Source organism: Oryctolagus cuniculus, chromosome 15 (assembly GCF_051225735.1).
Source record: "Oryctolagus cuniculus isolate XC-2025 breed Fujian yellow rabbit chromosome 15, ASM5122573v1, whole genome shotgun sequence".
Taxonomy (NCBI): Eukaryota; Metazoa; Chordata; class Mammalia; order Lagomorpha; family Leporidae; genus Oryctolagus; species Oryctolagus cuniculus.
Genome location: NC_142881.1, coordinates 14,131,384 through 14,156,937, shown reverse-complemented (window position 1 = coordinate 14,156,937; position 25,554 = coordinate 14,131,384). Strand labels below are relative to the sequence as shown.

General features: G+C 48.9%; 1 protein-coding gene across 16 annotated transcripts in view; it reads right to left on the bottom strand.

Annotated features, from left to right (window-relative positions):
• GFRA1 (GDNF family receptor alpha 1) overlaps nt 1-25,554 on the bottom strand; it is a 232,134-nt gene that overhangs the window by 58,212 nt on the left and 148,368 nt on the right. For all 16 annotated transcript variants that reach the window (XM_089313980.1, XM_089313977.1, XM_070057165.2 and 13 more), the window contains one exon: nt 12,652-12,988. In XM_089313980.1, coding sequence (XP_089170106.1) covers nt 12,652-12,988 — 337 coding nt within the window. The remainder of the gene's footprint in view (nt 1-12,651; nt 12,989-25,554) is intronic.

Sequence of the window (25,554 nt, the reverse complement as noted above, 5' to 3'; positions counted from 1 at the left end):
CGACCAAATGGATTGTGACCATAGTCCAAAGTCAGCCCCTGGACAATGCACTGTCTTCTGTCCCAGGCGCAATGAGGGTATGGTCCTGACTGGCTGTGGGGCTGACCCAGGCACCAGCTAAACAGATATACAGTCCTTTTGTATCTGAGGAGCTACTGGCAGGCATCAGAGGTGTCTACATGCTCCTTGCTCCTCACTGCTTTCCAGACACTGCCCCAGTGGGAAGTAGAGACCTCCCCACTGTGGTCCCTGCCCATGGCTTTGACTTCCTGGGCTGCAATTTCCCCCTTGTCCCCAAACCCCTACCCTGGGCCAATAGCCCATACCCAGCCACCATCTCTCTCATCCTGCCCCAGGTCTGAGCACCTGGCAATGCCCATCTGACGCCTACTCCTCACTCTCAGCCTTGCAGACCTCTCTGAGAGCTGGGGGAGGCCACCAGCCCAGCAGTTCTCCTGGTATGGACTCCGGATCACCACCACCAGAAGCAGTACCAGCACCAGGAATGCTCTAGAAATGCAAATTCTTGGGAAGTAGCCCAGACCTCACACACCAGAAACTGATACTGGGGAACCATTGTCTCAGAGTGATGGCCCTCTAGGAAGTCAGAGCCCAGGCCCCCTCCCAGGCCTATTCCAGCACAGCACTGACCAATGCCTGCGCAGGTGCACCCTGTGGGGAGGCTGCGTCACTCTTTCCAGCCTTCTAGTCCTGCTGAACCAGCCGTAGCAATGACACATCAGCCAGGACCACAAGCGAGAATGTGCAATGTTCTCCAGCTGTCCACTTTGTTTCTAGCCAATCCTGTCTCAGCTTGAACTTCTGAATATGGAAGGGGTCTCTCCCCATCAGCACGTGTCTTATCCCAGACAGGTTTTCTGGGGCAGGGTCCAGATCCTTTGCTGGAGCGCACATTCTTGGAGAAAGGGCATTTTCCGGCCCCAGACTGGGAGCCAGCAACCCCTCCAGCAGGAATTCCAGCTGCTGGGTGCTCAGCGGGACCTGGAATGTCCCAAGGGTTACCCCAGGCCCAGTGTTCTCTCCGTGGTGAGGGATGACAGAGCAGGAGAAACAAGAGGGGTTGCTCTGGGATGGCCCGCATTGAGGCACACCACGCAGCGGTGCTCCGGGCCCAGAGCCTGTGGCCTGCTCCCCAGACCCTTCTCCAAGAGAAAAGCTCCCCAGAAGGTTTCCAGACGCAAAACGCTTTACACATCAGCCTGGAGCTGCACCTGACTTAGCCAGACATCACAGCGAATCCTCTGCGGTGCTAGGAAAGAGAAGGGCCATCCGAAGGTGCTGCCTGTCAGAGGTGTCTCTCGGAGTAAGAAGCCAAGCTGAACCTGGCGCTCCAGCCCAACACGTGGCCCCACGCGACGCCACGGCTGACGGCAGCCTTCCTCTGCCCCACCTTTCTCCACCTGCCAGCTACGACTGATCCCTCCCCACCCCCTCGCTCCCCAGCCTCACCTCCCAGACCTGCTGTGGCTGAGCAGGCAGACCCAGGCAGGTGCACACCACACTGTCTCAGTCCAAGGCCACCTCGGGTCTCCTGGCCCAAGATGATTCTGATCCATGCGACACAGCTGCGAGTGAGGTCCTGGGATTCCAGTGGTCTCAGACTTGTAGGGGGTAGGGGTGAGCAAGGCCAAAACAATTTTCTTGGTTGCCCTAAAACCTTATATACCTTGTTCCCTGGGGAGCATCCTGGAGGCCACAAGGCAGAACAATCAACAGGGCCAGTGCAGAGGCAGAGACAGAACCCAGCCGTCCGCCAGCCAGACGCTAGATCCGTGAAGCTGCAAATGTCTTGCTTCTCCTGACGTTTGTTTGTTTGTTTTGGGGAAACACAGTGATTTCTAATAAAAATAGGTTGTAACACCTAATTGGTTTCCTGATGCTATTTTCAAATGAAGTAATAGACATGTGGACATTTCTTCAGCTTTGATCCAATATGGTAAGCATTGATAGCTTTAATCCACAAAACCAACAGCCTTCAAGCGCCTCTGCCATTTCTAACACCTTAAGGGAACCCAGGAACCAAACAGGTTAGAAGCAGCTGCTCTGATCAGACACAATTTGTCTGTTGAGGAATCTTTAAGCCCTATCTGGATGAGATCCAAAGGTCCCTTGGTTTAACATTTTGGCTTGAAAATAAATAAGGAAGGGGTGGGTGTTTGCCTTGGTGGCTGGGACACTCGCATCCCGGACCACAGTGCGTGGGTTTGACACTCAGACCCAGTTCCCATTCTGGCTTGCTGCCGAGGCACACAGGGGAGGCACCAGCTGATGGCTCAGGTAGTTGGGTCCCTGCCACCCATATGGGAGACCTGGAGTGAGTTCCAAGTTGCTGGCTTCAGCCTGGCCCATCCCTAGAGGGCAGGTAGAGGGTGAACCAGCAAATTAGGAGCCTTCTCTTCCCGTCTTCTTTCCCTCCCCTCCTCTGCCTCTCAAATGAATTCATTAATTTAAAATAAGGTTGAGAAGAAAAACGTACAATCAAGGTCACTTCCAGTATCCGACTCCACTTACCCCTCAGGTCTCTGAAGTCAGGCAGAAATCCCAAGCAGGGCACGCTGGGCGTGACGTGGGCAGTGCGGTGTGGGAGAGCTCGCGCCCGCAGACCGCAGACCGCCTGCTCCGCCTTCTGGTAGCACCTCTTGGTGACGCAGAAAGAGCTCAAGATCTCAGCACTCCCCCCCATCCATGCAGGGGGAGCATGACAACAGCCCCCACCTGGGGCGCTGGGAAGCGCACAGCACAGTCCCTGGCACGCTCTAAATGCCAAAGAATGTCCTCCCAGCCATCACCCTCACCCACCACCTTCGCCGTCATCCACACGCTCCTACGACAATGTCCCTGGCTCTGCGCTGCCAGCCGCTCTGCCCCTGGCTGTGGCTTGCTTCCTAAGTGGATGATTCACGACCCGAAGCTATGCAGGGGGAGGGCGGCTCAGATGCAGTCTCAGTGAGTCAGGCACTGCCCTTTGCCTGGACCCACACGCCACTGACTCACGCCCAGCATCCCGCAGAACCCCTTGTCGTGGCTGCGCTGGGCCACAGAGGCGGCGCGTGCCCATGGAACTGCCAGTGCCTGCCTTGCTCTCCTATGCAGACCCACCAATAGCGCATCCCACCACTCCAGGTCCAGCGGTCTCGTGGCCACCTCTGCTCACATGTCACTGTGCCTCTCTGAATGCTGACCATTGTGTGGCCTGGCCACAGAGCTTGAGAAGACAGAAACACTTCTGGGCTTTGTCCACCCCACCTCTGCCTTCCTGTCTTCCCCAGTGGTACAAAGAGGGTGATGTCCAAGTTCAGTGACACAGTCTTACAAAGCGGCACTGGCATTTCCACGCGCCACTTACCGCGATGGCTGCACAAAAGCGTGAAGCATTAAAATCTGCCCACGCGGCACACCCTCCGGTAAAGGTCTCTGCCTGCTACTGGTGGGGGAAATGTTATGCTTCAATTCTTATGTCTTCCCTGCCATCTTTGATAAAGTTTAGGAGGAGGGGGACAAATCTGAGTTCTCTGCATTAAGTAGCAAGCACCTGCTGATGCACTTGCACCAATGCCTCCTTCAATCCGCACAGCAGCCCTGCTGCACTCCCATTTACAGAAGGGAAACTGAGGCCCCGGCTGCCCGCACACCATGGAACCGGCAGAACCAGGAGGTGGACCCAGGTCCACAGCACTCTAAACAACTTATCTGACAGCATCTGGGGAAGGGAAAAAAAATCTCAGGACTCCAGCTTGGTGTGGTACTTTTCACACTGATGGTTCTTTCAAGTTGTTGTTTTTCTTGGATGCAAAATTTTCTGCATAATTAATTGCCTTTGGAAATTACCAAGCAATTTCCCATTCACTGAGTTGGAAATGCCCCGTGGAAATGAAAATGCCAATGCGACTGCAGGACACCTCGGCTGGGGCGATGCAGGGCGTGACTGCACTCCCGACTCCCAACTCCCAGCCCACTGAGGAGGGGCCAGGCAGGTGTCTGGGCCAGGCCCCAGACTGAGAGGCCCCATGCATGCCCAGGAGGAGGAGCCCTGGTCTCACACTGCCCAGTCCAGCCCTGCCCCACTCCCCAGGGGGACCCCTCCCCATGACTTAAACACAGGGCATGCTCCCCTCCGTGAGAACGTGATAGCCATTCATAATGGAGGGGGCAGCTTTTCCCCCATAAAAATGAGACTGCTCTGAGTCACAGGCTGTGGGTCCTGATGTCAACTGCAAAGCATGCGTGACCAAGAAAGGAAGTCCTGTGTGCTATAGGGCCCAGGCAGAAAGAAACAGCCTTAGCTTAGCTTACGGGGCAGCATGCCAGCCACCATGGGATGCCCTCTGACCCTGCAGGTGCTGGTCTGGATGAGGGCAACCCCCTAGGAGGGCTGGGGTCTCCCTTCCCCTCAAACCGTTACACCCCATTCTTTGCTCCGTGGATGAACATTTGGAAAACAAAGGACACAGTGCTATATGAGGTAGAAACAGCCCTGGAATCAGCTGGTGGGGAAAAGAGCATGAACTCTACCTTGCTGGGGTAGCTCTGTGATGCAGGGATGCAGAAGCTAACCTCCTATGCCTGTGAACGTCCCAGCTGCTGCTAGCAGGTGCAGCGGCCACTGGGTAGAGCAGACATTTCTCTTCTGCAGAGGAGCAAGCCATGTGGGGCAGTAGAGGGGGTCAGTCTGTGGTCTTAGATAAAGGGGCTCCAAAGTCCAGGGACCCCCAGGCTGCCTTCTTCAGCACCTCTGAGAAGGGTCCCAAGGTCTGGCTCCCCACCATACTGTCCTCAAGATGCAACCCACAAGATGGAGGGGTTTTCTAATGACTGATGAAATGACCCCAGGGCAGAGAGAATGCGGGAAGGCAAACACCTGGATGACCCCACCTGGGTGACGGAACCACGGCTTAGAGCTGGTGTCACTCTGTGACAGCCGAGCTTCCATCTATCCTAAGAGAGGCACGGCAGGTCCTTGATGTCCACCACCTTGGGCTGGGCGAGGGTCAAGACTCTGAACTCAAAGGACAGCTCAGCAGGGCGCTGGAGATCCAACCAGGTGGGCGAGAGCACCTGCAAGATGAGCAGGTGACTCACACACCTAGGACCTCGCTGCCCAGCAGACTGGGCTCAGTAAGTGCACCTGCAGTGAGTAAATGGGTTAATAATAAAACCATTTTTACTATTTGCAGAAGCAACTCTTTCGAATCAGTCAGCTGTCACCAAGTACCCACTCTATAATAAGCAATGAGCACTCAAAAGGAAATTAGATAAAGCAAGACGGTAATGAGCGCGTACTACCTGAGTTGCTTCTTTTTTTGTTGTTGTTAAAATGCTGCTGAGAGGCTCTGATGGACATTATGTTCCAGCTCTGTGCGAACCGTCTTTAAAATTGATGCTGTCTTAGTTACTGAGCCAGCAAGCGCATCTGGACTCGGGACTGGCCGGGACATCACTCCGGCTGTCTGGAACTAAAGGCAGTAAGGCTGAACGGGCGAGAACATTGCAGTCTCGTCAGGGGAGACCATCACGTGGAAACAGCGACATAAACCAGGTTGCAGAGTTAGCAAGGCGGGGCTGGTTCCCGACTCCTCCACTTGTGAGCTGGGTGCTCCCAACCCCAGCCAGTCACTCCCACGGCCGGCCCCTTGCAGGGAGGGGGGCTGATGAGAGATCACAGGGGTGAAGTGTGTGGCCCAGGGCTGCCTGCTGTGAACACCCAGTGAAAGGGCTGCTGTTTCAGCTCCAGTGCCTTGCTCAGACCCACAGCCCGGGCGACTGTGCCACCACGGCTGCCCTCTTCCATGCATGTGTCCTTGCAGCCAAGCTCAGGCGGAAGCTGCTCTGGGAAGCCTGGCTGACGGGCAGGCTAAGCTGGCTGTTCTCCTGTGGCACCTCGTGCCTTCCTGACCAGGGACTGGCAAACCATGCCATAGGGACCATGTGGGCATGTGCACAGGCACGCCTGCCTTCCCTACTGTACCACAGGGAAGAAGCTAGGCCTTTGCTGCTGGCACCATAAGTGCTGCTGGAGAGATGGATGCACGGATGGGTGGGTGGGTGGATGGATGGATGGGTGGGTGGGTGGATGGTTGGATGGGTGGGTGGATGGGTGGATGGGTGGATGGTGGGTGGGTAGGTGGATGGATGGATGGATGGGTGGGTGGGTGGATGGATGGGTGGGCGGATGGATGGATGGATGGGTGGGCGGATAAACAGAAGGAGGAATAGATGGAAGGACGGACAGATGGAGGCACATTTGGCCTTCTGAGCACCCCCCGCCGCTACCATGTGAGTGACCAGCACTGATGACGCCACTCTCATGCCTCTTCTCCCTCCGTTTTGCTGAGGCTCTTGCTTGGTTTCCTAACTCTCCATCCTCCCACCTCTCGAGGGCCTCCTCAGACACTTTCAACATAAACCTGATGGTCCCAAGGGTCTCTGACTTTTTCTCTTCTTACCCACTTTTCCCAGCGAGCAAAACCCAACATCCATCTTCACTACCCATCTCTACGTGGGTGATTCTAAAACCCACCCCTGTGTCCCAGCCCCTTCTCTGAGACGCAGTCTTGTTTTCAATTCACCTCTCACCTGGTCCACTGCAAGAACCTTCTAACTGGCCTCCGATGCCCCACGCACGGCTCCCCGGAGGCCCTCCTGGACCTTTATGAGACAAAAGCTAACTCCTCGGTGTGGCCCTGGAGGTTCCAACGTGCCGCTTCTACAGAACGCTGCGATTTTCCCCCCTGCCTTTTTTTTATTGAAGTTCTTTTTTTTTTTTTTTTTTTTTTTTTGACAGGCAGAGTGGACAGTGAGAGAGAGACAGAGAGAGAAAGGTCTTCCTTTGCCGCTGGTTCACCCTCCAATGGCCGCCGCTGCAGCCGGCGCACCGCGCTGATCCTGGCAGGAGCCAGGAGCCAGGTGCTTTTCCTGGTCTCCCATGGGGTGCAGGGCCCAAGCACCTGGGCCATCCTCCACTGCACTCCCTGGCCATAGCAGAGAGCTGGCCTGGAAGAGGGGCAACCGGGACAGAATCCGGCGCCCCAACCGGGACTAGAACCCGGTGTGCCGGCGCCGCAAGGTGGAGGATTAGCCTATTGAGCCACGGCGCCGGCTCCCCCCTGCCTTTAGGAGGGTCTGCAGGACCCTATTCCCACCTCCAACACCACGAGACACCCCCCCCCCCAAACTGATCTCTCCTCCTTCTGCTTTATGGTCCCTGCTTCTCAGCCACCCTGACCTGAATATGGATTCTGAGATCCTCCATGACGACACCCCAACCCCAAAGAAAGACCGTGAACAAGGTGTCTCCGGCATCCTGGGCAGATTCAGTTCCATTCCTTTTCCATCCACTTCCACACCCAACGCCGAGGATGACAGCTCTGGTGCCAAGGCTCCATCTGTCCACATGGATCCAACAACCAACACGATATGCAAATGCGAGGAAAGGAACTCCTAGTTCTTTCAGTCTTCAGGACAAGAGAGGCAGAAGTGACTTTGGAAGGTGAAGGAAGGGGTTAGGGGAACGAGGCAGAGACCCGAGCTTGGGCAAGTACAGGGCGGAGTTGGCTAGACAGAGAACGAGGGGTGACTCTCGACTGGTGTGTTAGGGACAGGCTCCAGTGGGAGCAGACAAGCGGCTCCACAGGCGCTTCTGCCAGGGGAGTGATAAGGAGAGAGATACTAGATGGCAAGAGGGACCAGGATCTGGGGCCCACCCGATTCACAGTTCAGGACACCCCTGCAGGCCGAGCTGACGGAGCTCGGGCCCTCGTGAGTGGGGTTGAACGGCCACACATCTCAGGGCCCAGTGTGGGGGCTGGAGGCCTGGAAGATGGAGTCAGGGAGGCCGAGGGTGACAGCAGGTGTCAAGCACCCTTGCTGTTCTCTCAGGCCCACACAGGGGCCGGCGGGCCTTCTGCACAAAGTGTGCAGGCAGCTCGCATGGGGCTGGGGGCACGATTAATAGCCGTGCGGCGCTGAGTGCCCTGCCTAAGACACCCATGTGCTCATTTGAAATGAAAACTGCTCAAATGAACTGGAAAATGTTTGACTTGTATTTTCTCATATTCCCGAACCTTTCTTTCCACGGTTCAAAAGTTTGCATTGTCTAATTGCTGATTTCCATTTGTGAATGAATCAGCGTAAAATAAAATTAAGTGCCAAATTAATCTCCCCCATCTAGTTTTAGGCATTAATTATCCTCTGAGCCTTTTTCTCCTGCTTTTGCAGCGTGTCAAGACAAGCCCAGATACAGTGAAGCAGAATCCAGGTTTTGACGGAGGAATTTAAGCCCTAGAAGTAAAAGATGTTCTTGCTAAGATCCACAGTTTACTGTGCAAAAGGGCCCGATTCCAAGCAAAGAGAACACATTTCTCACCTTTTAAGGGTACACAACACTGTCAGACTAAGTAAGTTCCTGGAGCAGACATTTGCTGCATAGTTTTGTGACATGTTTCCCCGGTTGACAAATGAATAAGGATACATCTCCTGTATGTTTAGCAGGGTCACCCTTGTGTGGAAAATGTAGGGTTGGTTAGAGAAGAATTTTAGAAACTGCAGGTGCAACTTTGGAGGTGCTCCTAGCTCTGCTGAAATTCTCCCAGGCTACCAGAACACACTTACAGGATCCTCGGTCTCTGGAGAAAGGGAGAACTGTATACGTGGTGATCTGCTCAGAGCCCCTGCACTTGGAAGACTGTACACCTGGGCACCAGGAGGATACATCAGACCTCCAGTAGGGCCAAGAAAGCCTTGGGGACAGAGGACACGGAGCCCTCATTTCCTGAGTTCTGCATTATGAGAACCTTTCTAAAAGGACTGAGACGGCCTTGCATCAGCACTGTTGACCAGTAAGAATGCCCCTGTCACTTCCACCCACCCAAGACACACAGCAAGGAAAAACAGAGCTGAGACTGGTGGTGTGCAAAGGAGGAGACTCGGCCCTGGCTGGAACCCCTCAGGACCCAGCTTTGGAAAGCAACGGCTGCATGCATGGGTATGAACGAAGAGCTATTCATCTGCAGCCCGAGGGTCATCCCTGCTCATGTGCAGAGCAGCCAAGGCCATGGGCATCAAAACCACCAAGCATGCAAAGCGCTGTTCACAACAGCAACACCACGTGGCAACGGCTAAAGCCACAGGCAGGAGAGCTGCTAGGGGGCCTCAGGCCACATGGCCTTGGAAGCAGAATGGATCCTGGAATCCACTTCTGCGGTTCTTCGATGAGAACGGGGGCCTTGCAGGGGGAGCATGGCAGGCTGTAAGAGGAAGAAGCCAGACCTCCTGTAATTCCGAGGCACTTAAGTATTGATGAGAATTCATTAGAAGGACAACGGTGTTTTGAAGAGCATATTTGTGGCAGCCTAAGTCAGTGCTCAGGGCAGAGCTTATTATGGAAGGCAGTTTGGGAGCAAGGAGGTAAGGGAAGTTCAAACAACGGAGGTGGATCTGACTGTTTGCACTAGGGATAAAGGTGAGCTTCCGTTCCACCCGAACCAGACCTGACATCTCTCCAGGCACCTGGGAAAGCACCAGAGAGACGGGGCCAGGGGCCGCTGCGCTACCAGGGGCGGAACATGACGCTCTTCAGCTTCCCCTCTCCTTTCCAACAACAGCTCCTGACTGCTCTGCTGCAGACCTGCTCGGAGGCCCAGCCAAGCGCTCGCCTCTCCCCAAACACCCCACGAGGAAAGGAACTGTCAGCTTCCCTAAAAGGGAAAAGAAAAGAAAAACAAAGTCAAAGGAGCTGCTTCTCGTCTGTTTGAAGGCGCGAGGCAGAGGCGAGGCAGGTTCTGTGTAGCACACCGTGGGACCCTGGGGAAGAAGAGCTCAAGGCCACGAGTTGGAGGATATTAAGTTCAGGGAAGTCTTAATGAGCTTGAGCAGCTCTTTGATAGTGGCTGATGCGAAGATGGAAATGCGGCATTTGCAAGTGTGAGCCTTCGAGCTGGTTCTTAGGAAGCAGTTTCCCCCCCTTGCCATCCCTTCCCTTCAGGGATATTCAGACAGGCCTGAAGCCATCGCACCAGGGCTGGGTAAAGGTTGGAGCGGGGCCCCGGCTCCAGCCAATCGCAGAGGCTGCTCGCAGCAGGAAGAGGTGCAAAGGCGTCCTGGAGATGGATGGAGAGGGCATGGAGTAAAAGACGAGATTAATAAAATCTGATGAAAGAAAACACCACCGGCCAACCCAGCAGCTCAAATTACATTTACTGCACTGGCCGGGAAGGGGGGTCATCATGAGGAGCAAGTCCAGGCTCTGGAAGAAATTCCCGGCTAAATAACCTAACAATGAGTAACACCGCGGGAAGGCACCGATTCGCCTTCCCAGGGAAAACTCAAGGCAGGGCAGAGAACACATCACTCACAGGAGACACATTTCACTGGGCAGCGCCCCTGGGCAGCAGGGATCCGGATCCAGGCAGCTGCTGCTTCCTACCCAGAGCCACAAACAAGACCACAGCGCCGGTGCCGCCTGGTCCCGGGGAGCTCTGCCCCAGGACATGGAGGTGTTATGCAGCCCATCGTGGCCTTGGTGGGATTGGGCACGAGCAGTCACCAGGCATGGCCGTGCTGCCTCCAGTTGTACATTTCTGTCTCATCAGCTGAGTCCATTCCCTGCGGCTGAGGGTGTCGCAGTTCCTGGAATCTGTCCTTCTCCAAGGCACCCCAACCATCCAGTGTCCTGCCACTACCCACCCCCACCCCACCCCCAGCTCCCCCGCCTGCCAAGCCAGTCTCTCTGCAGCTCAGCAGGAAAGCAAGTTGACTTACTGGACTCACACCAACCCTCTATGGATTCTCTCTTTAGAAGAACATGCAAGCGCTCAAGGTGACTTCCGGCCTGGGAGGAAGGTCACCGCCCTGCTCTGGCCCTCGGGTGAGAAGAGGCTCCACCCCTGCTCTCTCCCAGCCTCTGCTCAGTGAACAGAGCAACTTAGCATCTTCCACTGCTCCCATCTCCGGGCAGGATGAAAAGCCCAGCCACTCTCTGGACCCCTCAGTGCACAGGATAACATCCTACCATGGAGTCAGGAAGAGCTGTTGGTATTTAGCTGAGGAAGATTCTAGAAACCCAGCCCTGCTCCCATGAGGAGGATTCCCTGCTGCTCAACAGCTAAAGGGGCCCAGCGGCTGGAGTTCAGATCCAGGGGGTGCAAAGGAGGGGTTTTCAGAATCTACTCCCTCCCACCGCCCTGCTCCTCTGCCATGTTCATCCTCTGCAAGGGGGTAGTGGACCCCCTGGCTGATCAGCCTCCCTGGGATCCTGGCTTGGGAACCTTCTGGGACACTCAGCCCTGTTCCTAGTGCACAGCCAAGAGGGGACTTGATGGACAAGGGGCTGGGAAGTGAGAGAGCCTTCGCGGTCATGCGTCCGTAATGCCTGACTCCTCCCTAGATGTTCTAGGATGTTCGGTCATCCACATCCTTGCTCGGTTCACCTGCTTCCAACTTTCTCAGAGCAAAGTGGAGGAGCATTACTGCCAGAAAATCTTCAGCACAAGAGAGTTTTCACCTGAGGACATTCACTGTCCTTTGGTTCCTATCAGAGTTGGTTTAAGGAAAGAAGAGGACCCCATTCTACAGGAGCCAGACCTAAAGTGACCAGAAATCGGCTAACCAGATTCCTCCACAAATCAGACTCTTTCCTGCTCTCTGCTCTTGAGAAAGGCAAACTCAAACAGGGAACAAGCAAACAGCCACACTCTTCCCAACTTGTACACCTGCCTAAGACTTATTGCGTAATGTGATCTTATCAGAGCTGGCATTGAGGGCTCTTGGCTTGAGACTGGGCACAAATACTGGGTCCAGCACAATGTCCTGTCTGGGATTCCACCTGCTCTTGTGGTCGAGGTGCAGCACAGCCTCCGTCTACAGAGACTCAGACTCTGCTTATCAGACTCTCCTTGGTGCATCAGCAACTAAATGCAGCCCCAGGTTCTAGAAGTACACACGTGAATCGGCAGAGGTGGCCCGGGGTTGGGACAGGAACCAGTGGAGCAGAGTGGACGGCCACCTGCTCTTTCCACTCCACCTAATTCCACGTTGTCTTTTCTTCTGCAGAGAATGTGTCCTTGGACTCCATCAAACATTAAAATCAAGCAACAGGTGGCCAGAAAGACGACGGGAGAGGATGTCTCCCACGTGGTCCAGGCTTGGCAGCGTTTCCAAGGGAGGCTAGGAGTGGGAAGGCAAGCTGAGCTGGGGAAGCCCATTCTCTGCAGCCACAGAAGGGCCCAGAGCTCTCCAAGCTCCACTCCCTGTGGCTGGACACGGGGTCGTCCTTTGGGGGCAGCTTTCCCCCCGGAAGGTTGAGAGCCGTCTCTGCATCTCCAGCCAATGCCTTTCCTGACTTACTGAGCCCCCGGCAACCACTGGCATCCCCCACGACTCAAGAGGTGGGCACATGCATTTGCAGGTGCCCCTCACCTGAGAGGCGCTCAGGAATTACAGGTGTTTTCCTGACTCCAGCTCCCTCAACTTTCCCTAGTTAAAGCAGGAAGCCTCTCGGCTGCTCTAGAGGTCAGGACTTGGCCAATTCAGTAAGTGTGCCAGCCTGCCATCCCGCTCTGCCCAGCTAGGGGCACAGGGAACAGGAGCGCTCCCAGCCATGGCATCGCCCTGCCACCACCACTGCCAGCACCCTACCTGCAGATGTAATTCGTCTTGCAGGAATCCTGCAGATCCAAGCAGTTGGGCTTCTCCCTCTCCTCATAGGAGCACACGGGCACGATGGTCTGCCGCCTCCGCTCGGTGCAGGCGATGTCGCGGCAGGAGCAGAAGAGCATCCCGTAGCTGTGCTTGGCGGGGACCTTGTCGAAGAACTGACGCAGGGCCTTGTGGCACTTGCGGCGGTTGCACACTTCGTTGGACATGCTGGTGGTACACGGGGTGATGTACGCCGACCTGTACTTCTTGCAGGTGTCATCAAGGTTGCAGGCCTTGGCTGCATCCAGGCAGTTGTTTCCTTTGGGCACATGTTCCACTGCGAAACAGAGAACAGAGAGGTGTGAGCAGAGCGCGGCCCAGGGCTGCCCACACCCGCTCTGTCTGCACTGAGCTCCTGCCATTCTGCTGGCCACACCGGCCGGGCAAGAACTCAATGAGCTTTGAAGCTAATGACTTCATGACTTCGTGACACTGGGAACCCAGGACACTGCACAAGCCCCGAGTAATTCCTTTAGTGTACAGGGAGGAGCCAAGAGCTCAAGAGAGCGAAGTCAATGGAACTCAGGCCCCTGCCCGACTATGTGCAAACGATTCGACAGGAGGATAAATTTCCAGAGCCTGGTCAGTAAACTGAAATTAGGATCAAAGATAAAAGCAACAAATTATGTACTTGCTCATGATACAGTATGTAAAATGATATGCTAAATGCAAGTCTAATTGCCATGCAATCCTCCAGGAATATAATTATGTAATAAATGCATATAGTACATGCTAATTACTATATGATTATAGAGTAATTACATGCTTATTTGAGCCCAGAAGACAAAATACTATGCCAGGCTCGCTAAACAGAAAGAAGCAACTATAATGTAGTTAAGTTTCAACTCTCAGGCTATTGGAAGAAAACCAGAATAAATCACATAAAAATTTGCAAACCTCAATTGCCACTTAACCCACCACATATAATAATGTGGGCTCTGTGAGCATCGAAGTCACAGATTAGGAAAAGCCAGCTAGCATTTTGGACAGACTTCCAGTGGATTTATAAACCACGGGCGTTGGGAATCACAAGAAACATATGCTGCCTGCTGTGGGCGCTGCCAGAGAAAGCAGCACTCTCCCTGCCGGGCGGTCCCTCTGCTGGCCCTCTGCTGTCCCCCTGCTGTCCCCAGCAGCAGAGCTGGGGTTCTCTGGGCTCGTGGTGGGGCGGGGGTTGAAGGCGCTGGTCAGGGCCAAGCCCAACAGGCAAAGTTACAAGATGAGCAGATGGGGGGAACCAAACTTAGTCCATGCTAAAGAGCTGTTTCTATAGGCAGAGGGAAGTGACGGAAAACCTCCCGTAGACAACTGATAAGGTGGTCCCTGGAGGACTGATAATCCGCTGGCCGGGGACCCTCCAGACAGGGCAGGGAGGCAGCTGGGTAGAAGCAGAGAATTACAGCACTGGGCACCCCAGGGAGCTCCTGCCCAGGTCTCAGTCCCTGTATTTCCTGTATGTTGGTGGCCACATGGAATATTACTCAGTCTTCAAAAGGACACCCTATAATGTGCGCCACGGCTAAAACCTGAGGAAGTTGTGCTCAGTGACATGAGCTGATCACAGCCAGACAGACACGGCATGACCACTCCACACCAGGAATCTGAAATAGCCAATTGCACAGAGGCAGAGCATGGAAGGCTGACTGCCAGCAGTGGGGGCAGGGTTCACTGGGAATTAAGTTACACGGCTGTGCAAGGTGAGCGAGTTATAAAGCTGAAGTGCAACATCTCTCCTACACCACCCAGAGGACAGAGAGCCCACTAACTGTTCTTAGCATGTACAGAGTATTTTAAACATAAATTAAAAAGGGCATGCAAAGCCAGTCCTACATTTCAGAGCAAGGAACATGCAGCTGGCTCAAGGAAAATCCAGTATCCAAAAATCTGAAATCACAGCCTCACACCCTGGCACGGCAAGCTGTGTTCTCTGTGCTCCGGGTTCGTATTTCTGCCAATGGCATCTGAGCCCCACAAGTTTAATGTGGGAGACAATAAACAAGGTATTCAAGCTTTCTTGGGTGAGCAGTGCAGGAAGCCAGCAGCTGCACACCCAGGCCTGCTGTTCAGCAAACACTCCTGGAGCCTTCTCTCCGTCATGCCCCGCCCCAGCCTGTTTGCATTTCCATTCTTGGGCTTCTCAGGACATGAGTGACAGTCGCCAAGTGCCCTGATGTGGTTACCAGGGCCTCCGGGCCTTGGTGACACGTCCAGCCTTCTCCTCTATGGAGACTTGTAATGTCCTGTTGTTGGGCCCTAGGCAGTGATTTATATTCTTGAAGGTCTCCAGTTGCCTAGATTGCTAATTTATGCATTTTTGATGATCATCTAAAATAACTTAATATGACCGTATCCTGCATCAACTGGATCAGACCCCGACAGCCGGATATGGGTATGGACACGGTTTTACTACCTGCATTTACAGAGGCACTGGTGTCAGATGGCGCTTTACAATCTCCAGCTAAAAGGAAAAGACCAGACACCCAGAGGTAGATCAGCACTCAAATGATGCAGCCAGTGATAAACGGACAGACAGTTCATGTTATTTCAAATGAGAAAAATGGCAGAAGAATGATGTCATCACCTGGCACCCAGTAACACAGGCCTGACACCCTCAAAAGAATGCCAGCTGTAACACACCACTACATTCAGACTGTAAACACCCATCCAGTTTCAGCAAAATAATGCCATTTTTCCATTAATGTCATTAGCTTGCACTTCATTGTTCTCAAAGAGTTTTGTACATGCTTAATGTGTGTGTGCTGCTTTTACAGTTGTGCGAAAGCAGAGAATGAGCGCTTTCTAATGTTTCTAAGTTTCCAATAACATTTTTTTTTTTTTGACAGGCAGAGTGGACAGTGAGAGAGAGACAGAGAGAAAGGTCTTCCTTTGCTGTTGGTTCACCCCCCAATGGCTGCCGCGGCCGGCGCACCGCGCTGATCCAAAGGCAGGAGCCAGGTGCTTATCCTGGTCTCCCACGGGGTGCAGGGTCTAAGCACTTGGGCCATCCTCCACCGCACTCCTGGGCCACAGCAGAGAGCTGGCCTGGAAGAGGGGCAACCGGGACAGAATCTGGCGCCCCAACCAGGACTAGAACCTGGTGTGCCGGAGCCACAAGGTGGAGGATTAGCCTAGTGAGCCACAGCGCCGGCCCCAATAACATTCTAAGAAATAAAGTCAACCCAAGATATCTAGAGAATTTTCTTTTTCTCTGCAAGTAGCCCACATAATAATACACGGACTTGCAAAAATTCGCCAGTGTACACTTTGTTATAATATGAGCTGCCTTTTTAACTGTTCCTTATTTATTTTTATTTATCTGAAAGGCAGAGAGAGGGGAGGGGGGAGGGAGAAGGAGAGAGAGAGAGAAACGAACTTCCATCTGCTAGTTTACTTCCCAATTGCCATCAATAGGTGGGACAGGGTCAGGCTGAAGCCAGGAGCTGAGAACTCAAGCAGGTGTCCCAGCTGGGTGGCAGGGCCCCAGCTACTTCAGCAGCTCCTGCTGCCTCCGAGTGCAGTTAGCAGGAAACTGGAAGCAGCAGCAGAGTGGCCAGACTTGCATCAGGGACTCCGATACGGGATGCAGGGATCCCCAGCAAGGGCTTAATTCATGGTGCCAACCATCCACCCCCATTAGTTGCTTTAAGTTAAAACTATATAAGAGATTAATTAAGTTTATCTTTTAATATTACAAAAAAGCAATACTTTAAAGGAAGAGCTTTGTAGAAAGTGGAAATAGGCTGAACCATTTTTTGTCTAAATCAATTGATCAAAGTTAACTTCAGTGGGTGTGACAGCCTCACTCTATTTGCATCAATACAGAACCCTTGCCAGAGCTCCAACTCCTTATCATGATTTTAGACCCTGTGACAAATTCCACAGTACATCACCTGGCACATTTACAGAGGCAGAAACTTAATTCATTAACTCACAGCTCAATGTGACTTCTTGTTTCTTTCATCACACAAAATAAATTCATAACACTTCCCAACTTGATAGATGAGGTTAGCATTATCCAAATGCTAGAAACCAGCAAAGACAAAAGAAGAAAATAATAGGCTAATGTTCCCTATGAATAAAGATGGAAAAATATTTCCAAAATTTTAGAGACTTGTGTTTAGCAATATGTTAAAATAATGCATCATGATTGATGAGGGGTTATCCAAAGAATGCAATGTTGGTTAGTAAACATTCACATTAATGGAATACAGGCGGAAAACCATGATTATTTTAATAAACAAAGAAAGATCAAGTAGTACATTTCAGTATTTTTTCAAGAATTGTTTAAAATGTCCAGCAGATTAAGAATAGAAAAAAAAAAAAGATCTTGGGTGGGTGTTTTACCTAGTGGTTACAAACACCATGAGGATGTCCACATCTCATATCAGAGTGCTAAGGTTCAAGATCCACCTCTGGTTCCTGTCTCCAACTTCCTGCTATTGCAGACCCTGGGAGGCAGTGCAGATGGCTCAAGTAATTGGATCCTTGTCACTCACGTGGGAGACCTGGATTGAGTTCCAGGCCTGTGGCTTCAGGTCCTTGAGGTCATCTGGGGCGTGAACCAGCAGATGGGAGTGCTGTCTGTCTGTCTCTCTCTTCTTTCTCAAATATTTCAAATTTTAATTAAAAATAATTTTCTCTATTTGAGGAGCTATGAAAAAATAACATTAACAGCATGAAAAACATGCAGCTAAATCATGTTTCATGATAAAATGTGGACAGCTTTTCTCTAAGACTTGAATAAAGGATACCCTTCTTATCATTAGAATCAGCAGCATGCAGGAGATCCCAGCCATCACAATAAAGCAATGGAAAGAAACAAAAGGTATAGAGATTGGGAAGGGAGACATTTCTATTCAAAGATGACTTAGAAAAGCCTAAAAAATCTGTAAAGCAACTACTAGAATGAATAAGTCAAAGAATATAAAGTGAATGTTAAAATTAACTATAAATTATTTTGAGTTTGTAGGTTTATAATATTTTATATTGACAAATAAGAATTGTATATATTCATGAGGTACAGTGTGATGCCTTGATATAGATTTGACATGTGGGATGATTAAGCCAAGTTCTTTAATGGATCACTTTAATAAGTTATTTACAAAAACAGAGAAATCTTTTCTTGAGAGATAGGGGCAGGGGGTGTGGTTCCATCCTCTGGTTCATTTTAGAACTAGAACTCTGTCCAGGTCTCCTATATGGGTGGCAGGAGCCCAACTATTTGAGTCACCACTAGTGCCTTGCAGGTTCAATATGAGCAGGAAGTTGGAGTAAGGAGCCAAAGCTGGGTGTCAAACCCAGCACTCTCATATGGGACATGGACATCCTAATCAGCATCTTCACCACTAGGCCAAAGGCCCAGTTTGAGAAATGAAATTTTAAAATATAATTCCATTTACAATAGCACCAAAAAAATTGAAAAAGCACTTAGCAATGAATTTATCAAGACATGCAAAATCTCTACACTGAAAACTAAAATCACTGCTGATAAAAATTTTTAGAAGACTTAATAAATGGAAATATATACTATGTTCATGGAGCAGAAGACTGCATACTGTTAACATGTCAATTATCTCCAAATCATGATACCTTTGAAATTGGCAAACACATGCCAAAATTTATATGGAAATGCAAAGGACCCAGAATAGCAAAGGCAATTTGAACCAGAACAACAAAACTGGGGGACTTACATTGACTTCAAGATTTACTATAGGGGCTGATGCTTTGGCATAGAGGGTAAAGCCACTGCCTGTAGTGCTGGAATCCCATATGGACTCCAGATGGAGTTCCAGCTGTTCTACTTCTGATCCAGCTCTCTGCTATGGCCTACAATAACAGTAGAAGATGGCCCAAGTTCTTGGGTCCCTTAACCTGCATGGGAGACCTGGAAGAATCTCCTGACTCCTGGCTTTGGATCAGCCCAGCTCTGTCCAATGTGGCCATTTAGGGAGTGACCAGCAGATGGAAGACCTCTCTCCGTGTCTGTCTCTCTGCCTCTGCATTTCCTGCCTCTCTGTAACTCAGTCTTTTAAACAAATAAATCTCAAAAAAAAAAAAAACCCTCAAGATTTACTATAAAGCTACTGTTATCAAGACAGTGTGGTATGGGACAGGCATAGACAAATTGAACAGTGGAACAGAATTCAGAAATATACCCACATAACTACAGTCATTTGGTTTGTGACAATGATGGCAAAGAAATTCAATGGGAAAAGAAATTCTTTTCAAAAAATGGTACTAGAATAAGTAGCCATCAATGTTAACAGAGTGTTTCTACTTCATATAATACATAAAAATAAACACAAAACAGAACATAGACTTAAACATAAAAGTTAAACTGATAAATCTTTCCGAAGAAACAAAATAATTTTGAAGGCATGCAAACATTCCTTAGACAGGTAATAGCAGGCAACAACCATAAGAGAAAAATGCTGGTATGCAGTTTATAAAAATTTAAAATATCTGCTCATGGTAAGACAATGTTGAGAAAATGAACAGACAAGACAACAAATAAGAGAGAAAAGGTTCATAGAATATCTGACAAAGGACTAGTATTGGGCCAGTGCCATGGCTCACTTGGCTAATCCTCCGCCTGCGGCACCAGCACCCCAGGTTCTAATCCCAGTTGGGGTGCTAGATTCTGTCCCAGTTGTTCCTCTTCCAGTCCAGCTCTCTGCTGTGGCCCGGGAAGCCAGTGGGGGATGGCCCAAGTAGCTTGGGCCCTGCACCCGCGTGGGAGACCAGGGGGAAGCACCTGGCTCCTGGCTTTGGATTGGCGCAGCATGCCAGCCATATTGGCCATTTGAGGGGTGAACCAACGGAAAAAGGAAGACCTTTCTCTCTGTCTCTTTCTCTCACTGTCTAACTCTGCCTGTCTCCCCCCTCCAAAAAAAAAAAAAAAAAACACAACAAAGGACTAGTATCCAAGGTATAATAAGGATGCTTAAAATTCAGTAATAAAAGAATAACCCAATTAAAAAATGAGCTAAATATTTGAACATATCCTTCACAAAAGTAGACAAATAGATGGCTGATAAGCATATGAAAAGTGTTCAGCATCATTGGTTATGCAAAAGTAAAGCACAATAGTTAAAATTAAAGGTTGATAACAGCAAATATTAGAAAAAAATGCAAAACTTCATAACGCTGATATGTTCTTTATGGGAGTACAAAAAGATCCATTTAGTGTGAAAAAGTTTGGGCAGTGTTTTATAAAACTAAACATATGGATGAAACACAGCAGACCTATGTGGAGGGCGAGGACAAATACAACTTAGGACACCAGCAGCCAAGAACCTCCATACCAGCATTGGAGAATGAGGAGAGACCAGACTGCAGCAGCCCAAGCCCCTGATAAAAAAAACTGCAGGAAAAGCCTAGAGGGAATCCAGCTTGGAGCCCTGTGGGGATAGTGTACTCACCAAACTAGAGGAGAAAAAACAAGGGGAACTCGTTTTCTCTCTGCCCGATCATCCTGCAAAGGAGTCCTATAACAAGCTGACAGAGAGTGGGTACCAATTTGGACATACAAAACAGCTGCACCAGCTCATGTCCATACTCAGCAATTGAGCCAAGTAGAGACTCTTGAGTCTGGTGGGGAGAACAGACAGGGGGCTGGATGCTTGGGACTGTGGGAGGCTTGTAAAGTGGGACTGTGAAAATTCACTGCAGAATTCTACCAGACATTTAGTTATTTTTTAAAAAGATTTTATTTATTTATTTGAGAGGTAGAGAAACAGACAGTAGAGGGAGAGACAGAGAAAGGTCTTCCTTCTGTTGGTTCACTCCCCAAATGGCTGCTATGGCTGGACTATGCCAATAAGAAGCCAGAAGCCAGGTGCTTCTTCCTGGTCTCCCATGTGGGTGCAGGAGCCTAAGCACTTGGGCCATCTTCCTCTGCCTTCCCAGACCACAGCAGAGAGCTGGATAAGAAGAGGAGCAGCAGGGACTAGAACTTGTGCCCATATGGGATGGCAGCGCCACAGGCAGAGGATTAACCTATTGCACCACGGCGCCGGCTCTTCTACCAGACATTTAAAGAAAAACTAACTCCAATTCTCAAGTTTTTCAAAATAACTTGAAATGGAGGGAATCCTCCCGTATTCATTCTATGAAGCCAGGATCACTGCAATTATTAAACTTAGAAAAGATGCAACAGAAAAAGAGAACTACAGACCAATTTCCCTGAGAAACATTGACACAAAAATCCTCAAAATTATGCCCAATCAAATTCAACAAAACATCAGATCATTCACCTAGACAAGTGGGACTTATCCTTGGTATACAGGGATGGTTCAACATTTGCAAATTAATCAATGTAATACATCACATTAACAAACTGAAGAACAAAAACCATATGATTATCTCAATAGATGCAGAGAAAGCATTTGAAAAATACAACACCCTTTCATAATGAAAACTCTAAGCAAACTGGGTATAGAAGGAACATTCCTCAATACAATCAAGGCAATTTATGACAAACCCATGGCCAGCATCCTATTGAATGGAGAAAAGTTGGAAGCATTCCCACTGAGATCCAGAACCAGATAAGGTTGTCCACTATCACCATTCCTATTCAATATTGTCCTGAAAGTTTAAGCCATAGCCATTAAGCAAGAAAAAGAAATCAAAGGTATTCAAATTGGGAAACAGGAAGTCAAACTATCCCTATTTGCAGATGGCATAATTCTATAAATAGGGGATCTAAAAGACTCAACCAAGAGACTATTAAAACACATAGAAGAGTTTGGTAAAGAAACAGTATATAAAATCAATACATAAAAATCAATAGCCTTTGAATACACAGATAATGCCATGGCTGAGAAAAAACTTCAAAGATCAATCACATTCACAATAGCTACAAAAAAAGAATACCTTGAAATAAATTCAATCAAGGATGTCAAAGATCTCTACGATGAGAATTATAAAACATTAAAGAAACAGAAGATACAAAAAAAATGGAGAAACCTTGCATATTCATGGATTGGAATAATGAATATCATCAAAATGCACATTCTTCCAAAAGCAATTGACAGATTTGATGCGATACCAATCAAAATACCAAAGGCATTCTTCTCAAATCTAGAAAAAATGATGCTGAAATTCATATGGAAACACAGGAGACCTTGAATAGCTAAAGCAGTCTTACACAATAAAAACAAAGCCAGAGGCATCACAATGACAGATTTCAAGACATACAAGGAAGTTATAATGAAAACAGCCTGTTACTGGTACAAAAAACAGATGGATAGACCAATGGCACAGAATAGAAATGCCAGAAATCAATTCAAGCATCTACAACTAACTTATATTTGACCAAGGAGCTAAAACCAATCCCTGGAGGAAGAACAGTCTATTCAACAAATGGTGCTGAAAAAGCTGGATCTCTACATACAGAAGTATGAAGCAGGATCCCTACCTTACACCTTTCACAAAAATCCATTCAAATTGGATTAAAAGCCTAAATCTACGACTCGATACCATCAAATTATTAGAGAACATTGGGAAACCCCACAAGACATTGGCACAAAGAGTTCTTGACAAAGACCCCAGAGGCACAGGCAATCACAGCCAAAATCAACAAATGGGTTTATTCAAATTAAGAAGCTTCTGCACTGCAAAAGAAATACTCAGGAAAGTGAAGAGGTAACTGACATAATGGGAGAAATTATTTGCAAACTATGCAACTAATAAAAGATTAATAACCAGAATATATAGAGTTCAAGAAACTCCACAGCAACAAAACAACCCAGTGATGTAAAGGGCAAAGGACTTACACAGACATTTTTCAAAAGAGGAAATCCAAATGATCAACAGACACATGAAAAAAAGTTCAGGATAACTAGCCATCAGGGAAATGAAAATCAAAACCACAATGAGGTTTCACCTCACCCCGGTAGAATGGCAAGGATGTGGAGAAAAATGCACTTCAATCCACTGTTGGTGGGAATGTAAACTGGTAATGCCACTATTTAAGACAGTTTGGAGGCCAGTGCAGTGGCTCACTAGGCTAATCCTCTGCCTGTGGTACCAGCACCCAGGTTCTAGTCCCGGTTGGGGCGCCGGATTCTGTCCCAGTTGCTCCTCTTCCAGTCCAGCTCTCTGCTGTGGCCCGGGAGTACAGTGGAGGATGGCCCAAGTTGTTGGGATATGTACTCTGTAGAATACTACATAGCAGTAAAAAAAAAAATGAAATCAGTCATTTGCAACAAAATGGATATATCTGGAAAACATCATACTTCATGAAATAAACCAGTCCCAAAGGGACAAATACCATATCTTCTCCCTAATCTATGATAACTAATAGAATAGCTCTAAGGAAATATTTAGAAGTTAAATTGACACTTTGAGAAACAATGACTTGAACAGCCCTTGTCTTGACTGTACAGGAACAGATGTTTTTCCTTAATAGAGAATGGGACTGGGAATGGGAGAGGGAGGAGGTGGTAGGGTGCGAAGGGAGGAGGTGGTAGGGTGCGAAGGCAGGTATAGTGGAAAGAATCACTGAATTGCTATTTTCCAAAAGCTGTACTTATGAAATTTGTACTCATTAAATAAAAGGTTTCTTTGGGAAAAAAAAGAACCTAATCATATGCTTACCCTACAACACAGCAATTCCACCTGTATGTATTTATCCAACAAAAATGAGAACTTAGTCCTAGGACCATAAAAAGGATTATAAAAGAATATTATGATGGTATACTGATATTAACCAAAAACTGTAAACAGCCCATGTACCTGAATCTATCAACAGGAAAATGATTTAATTGTGGAATAGCACTCAGAAAAAAAAATGAACAGATGAACTATTGATACATACAACATGAATGTAAAAAGTCTTACACAAAGAATATACATTTTATTCATATGACTCTATATACTCATATATGAAGCTGTAAAATAGGCAAAATTAACTTATGATGAAAAAAAAATCAAGGTTCCAAATGGCAGAGTGGAGAGGGAACTTTATGCTCCAGCCCAGGAGAAGATAGTTTTAAAAAAGTAGAGATAGTGTAGTCTCAGGAAGAGTTAGGGAAAAAATGGCAGAGGAAACTCTTGTGAAATTCGAGGAACACAGTGGACCTATGTGCAAGGTGTGGGTGCCCAGGGCTTGGGACCCCTACAGCTGAGAGCCTATGTACCAGTGCTGTAAGTGAGGTGAGACCAGACCGCAGTGGGCCAAGCCACTGGCAAAAAAGCTACAGGAAGAGACAAGAGGGAACTAGGCTTCAAGCCCCATGGGGGAAGTGTACCAGCCAAATTAGAGGAGAAAAAAAAAAGGACAGGACAGACATGTTTCTTTCTCTCCTATCACTTTACAAAGGTGTACTGTAACAAGCTAATAGAGCAGGCACCACTTTGGACATACATAACAGCTGCACCAGCTCATGTCCACATCTGATAACCAGACAAGCAGAGACTCCTGACTCTGGTGTAGAGAACAGAGGGCTAGGATCTTGTGACTGGGTGAAGCTTTTGAACCGGCACTGTGAAAAAAACTGAAGGTCTATGGGCGGACTCATGTAGTGGTTGGACTTTGAGCAGTGTCAGTGGGAGATTCCACATCGGGGGTTCCTGGTTACCTGGTGAGAGACATTGCTGGGGAATCTGAACTTATACTGAGGACTGCACAGATCCTTTGTGTGGTCTTTGGGACAGGGCAGACAAATATTATACCCACTGGGACTATTCTCAAGCATTGTTCTGCATTGAGAAGAGCTCAGCTGGGAAGAATAAACCTCCCTTATGATTAAAAAAAAAGAGAGAGAAGATTTACCACGCCAAACCTGGTTGAGTCACCTTCAGCATGCCCTTAATCCTGGAGAACTGAACAGAACTCTCTGGTAACACTTATTACAAGCCTCTAGAGTTTCACTGAAAGCAGACATTCCACTTATCTACAGAGTCATAGTACAATGATAAAACGCACCACAGCAACAAAGAAGAAGGAGAAGAAGAAGAAAGAGGAGGGGAAGGAAAAGGGGAGGGGAGGGGAGGGGAGGGAAGGAAGAAGAAAACAGGTAGCTTCATAAATGCCAAACAACACACCAATCCAAGAAACAAGAATAAGGAAGGCAACATGACACTCTCAAAGGAACACAGCACTACAATACTAGATTGTGAGATGATGAGATAGAAGAAATGCAAGAAATTGAACAAAAAAAATTGAACATAAGATTACATAGAAGTAATCAAAAGCAAACACATGAACTACTGAAATCCATGCAGGACATGAAAGAAAATTTCTCCCATGAAACTGAGATCTTAAAAAGAAATCAGGCCAGCACTGTGGCTCAATAGGCTTATCCTCTGCCTACAGCACCAGTACCCCGGGTTCTAGTCCCGGTTGGGGCACCGGATTCTGTCCCGCTTGCTCCTCTTCCAGGCCAGCTCTCTGCTGTGGCCAGGGAGTACAGTGGAGGATGACCCAAGTCCTTGGGCCCTGCACCCACATGGGAGACCAGGAGAAGCACCTGGCTCCTGGCTTCGGATCAGCGCGGGGCACCAGCCACAGCACGCCGGCCGCAGTGGCCATTGGAGGGTGAGTCAATGGTAAAGGAAGACCTTTCTTCCTGGCTCTCTCTTTGTCCACTCTGCCTGTCAAAAAAAATCAAAATGAAATGAAGAACTCAATAGAGCAAGTAAGAAATGCAGAGGAGAGCCTTAAAAACAGAATTAGTGAAGCAGAAGAGGGAATATTGGACTTAGAAGACACGATTCAGGAAAGCATACAGTCAAACCAAAGATAAGAAGAGGAAATTATAAATCTAAAAAACACTGTTGGCAATCTATAAGGTACTATAAAAAAAAAAAAAACCTAACATTCAGATTCTAGGAGTTCCT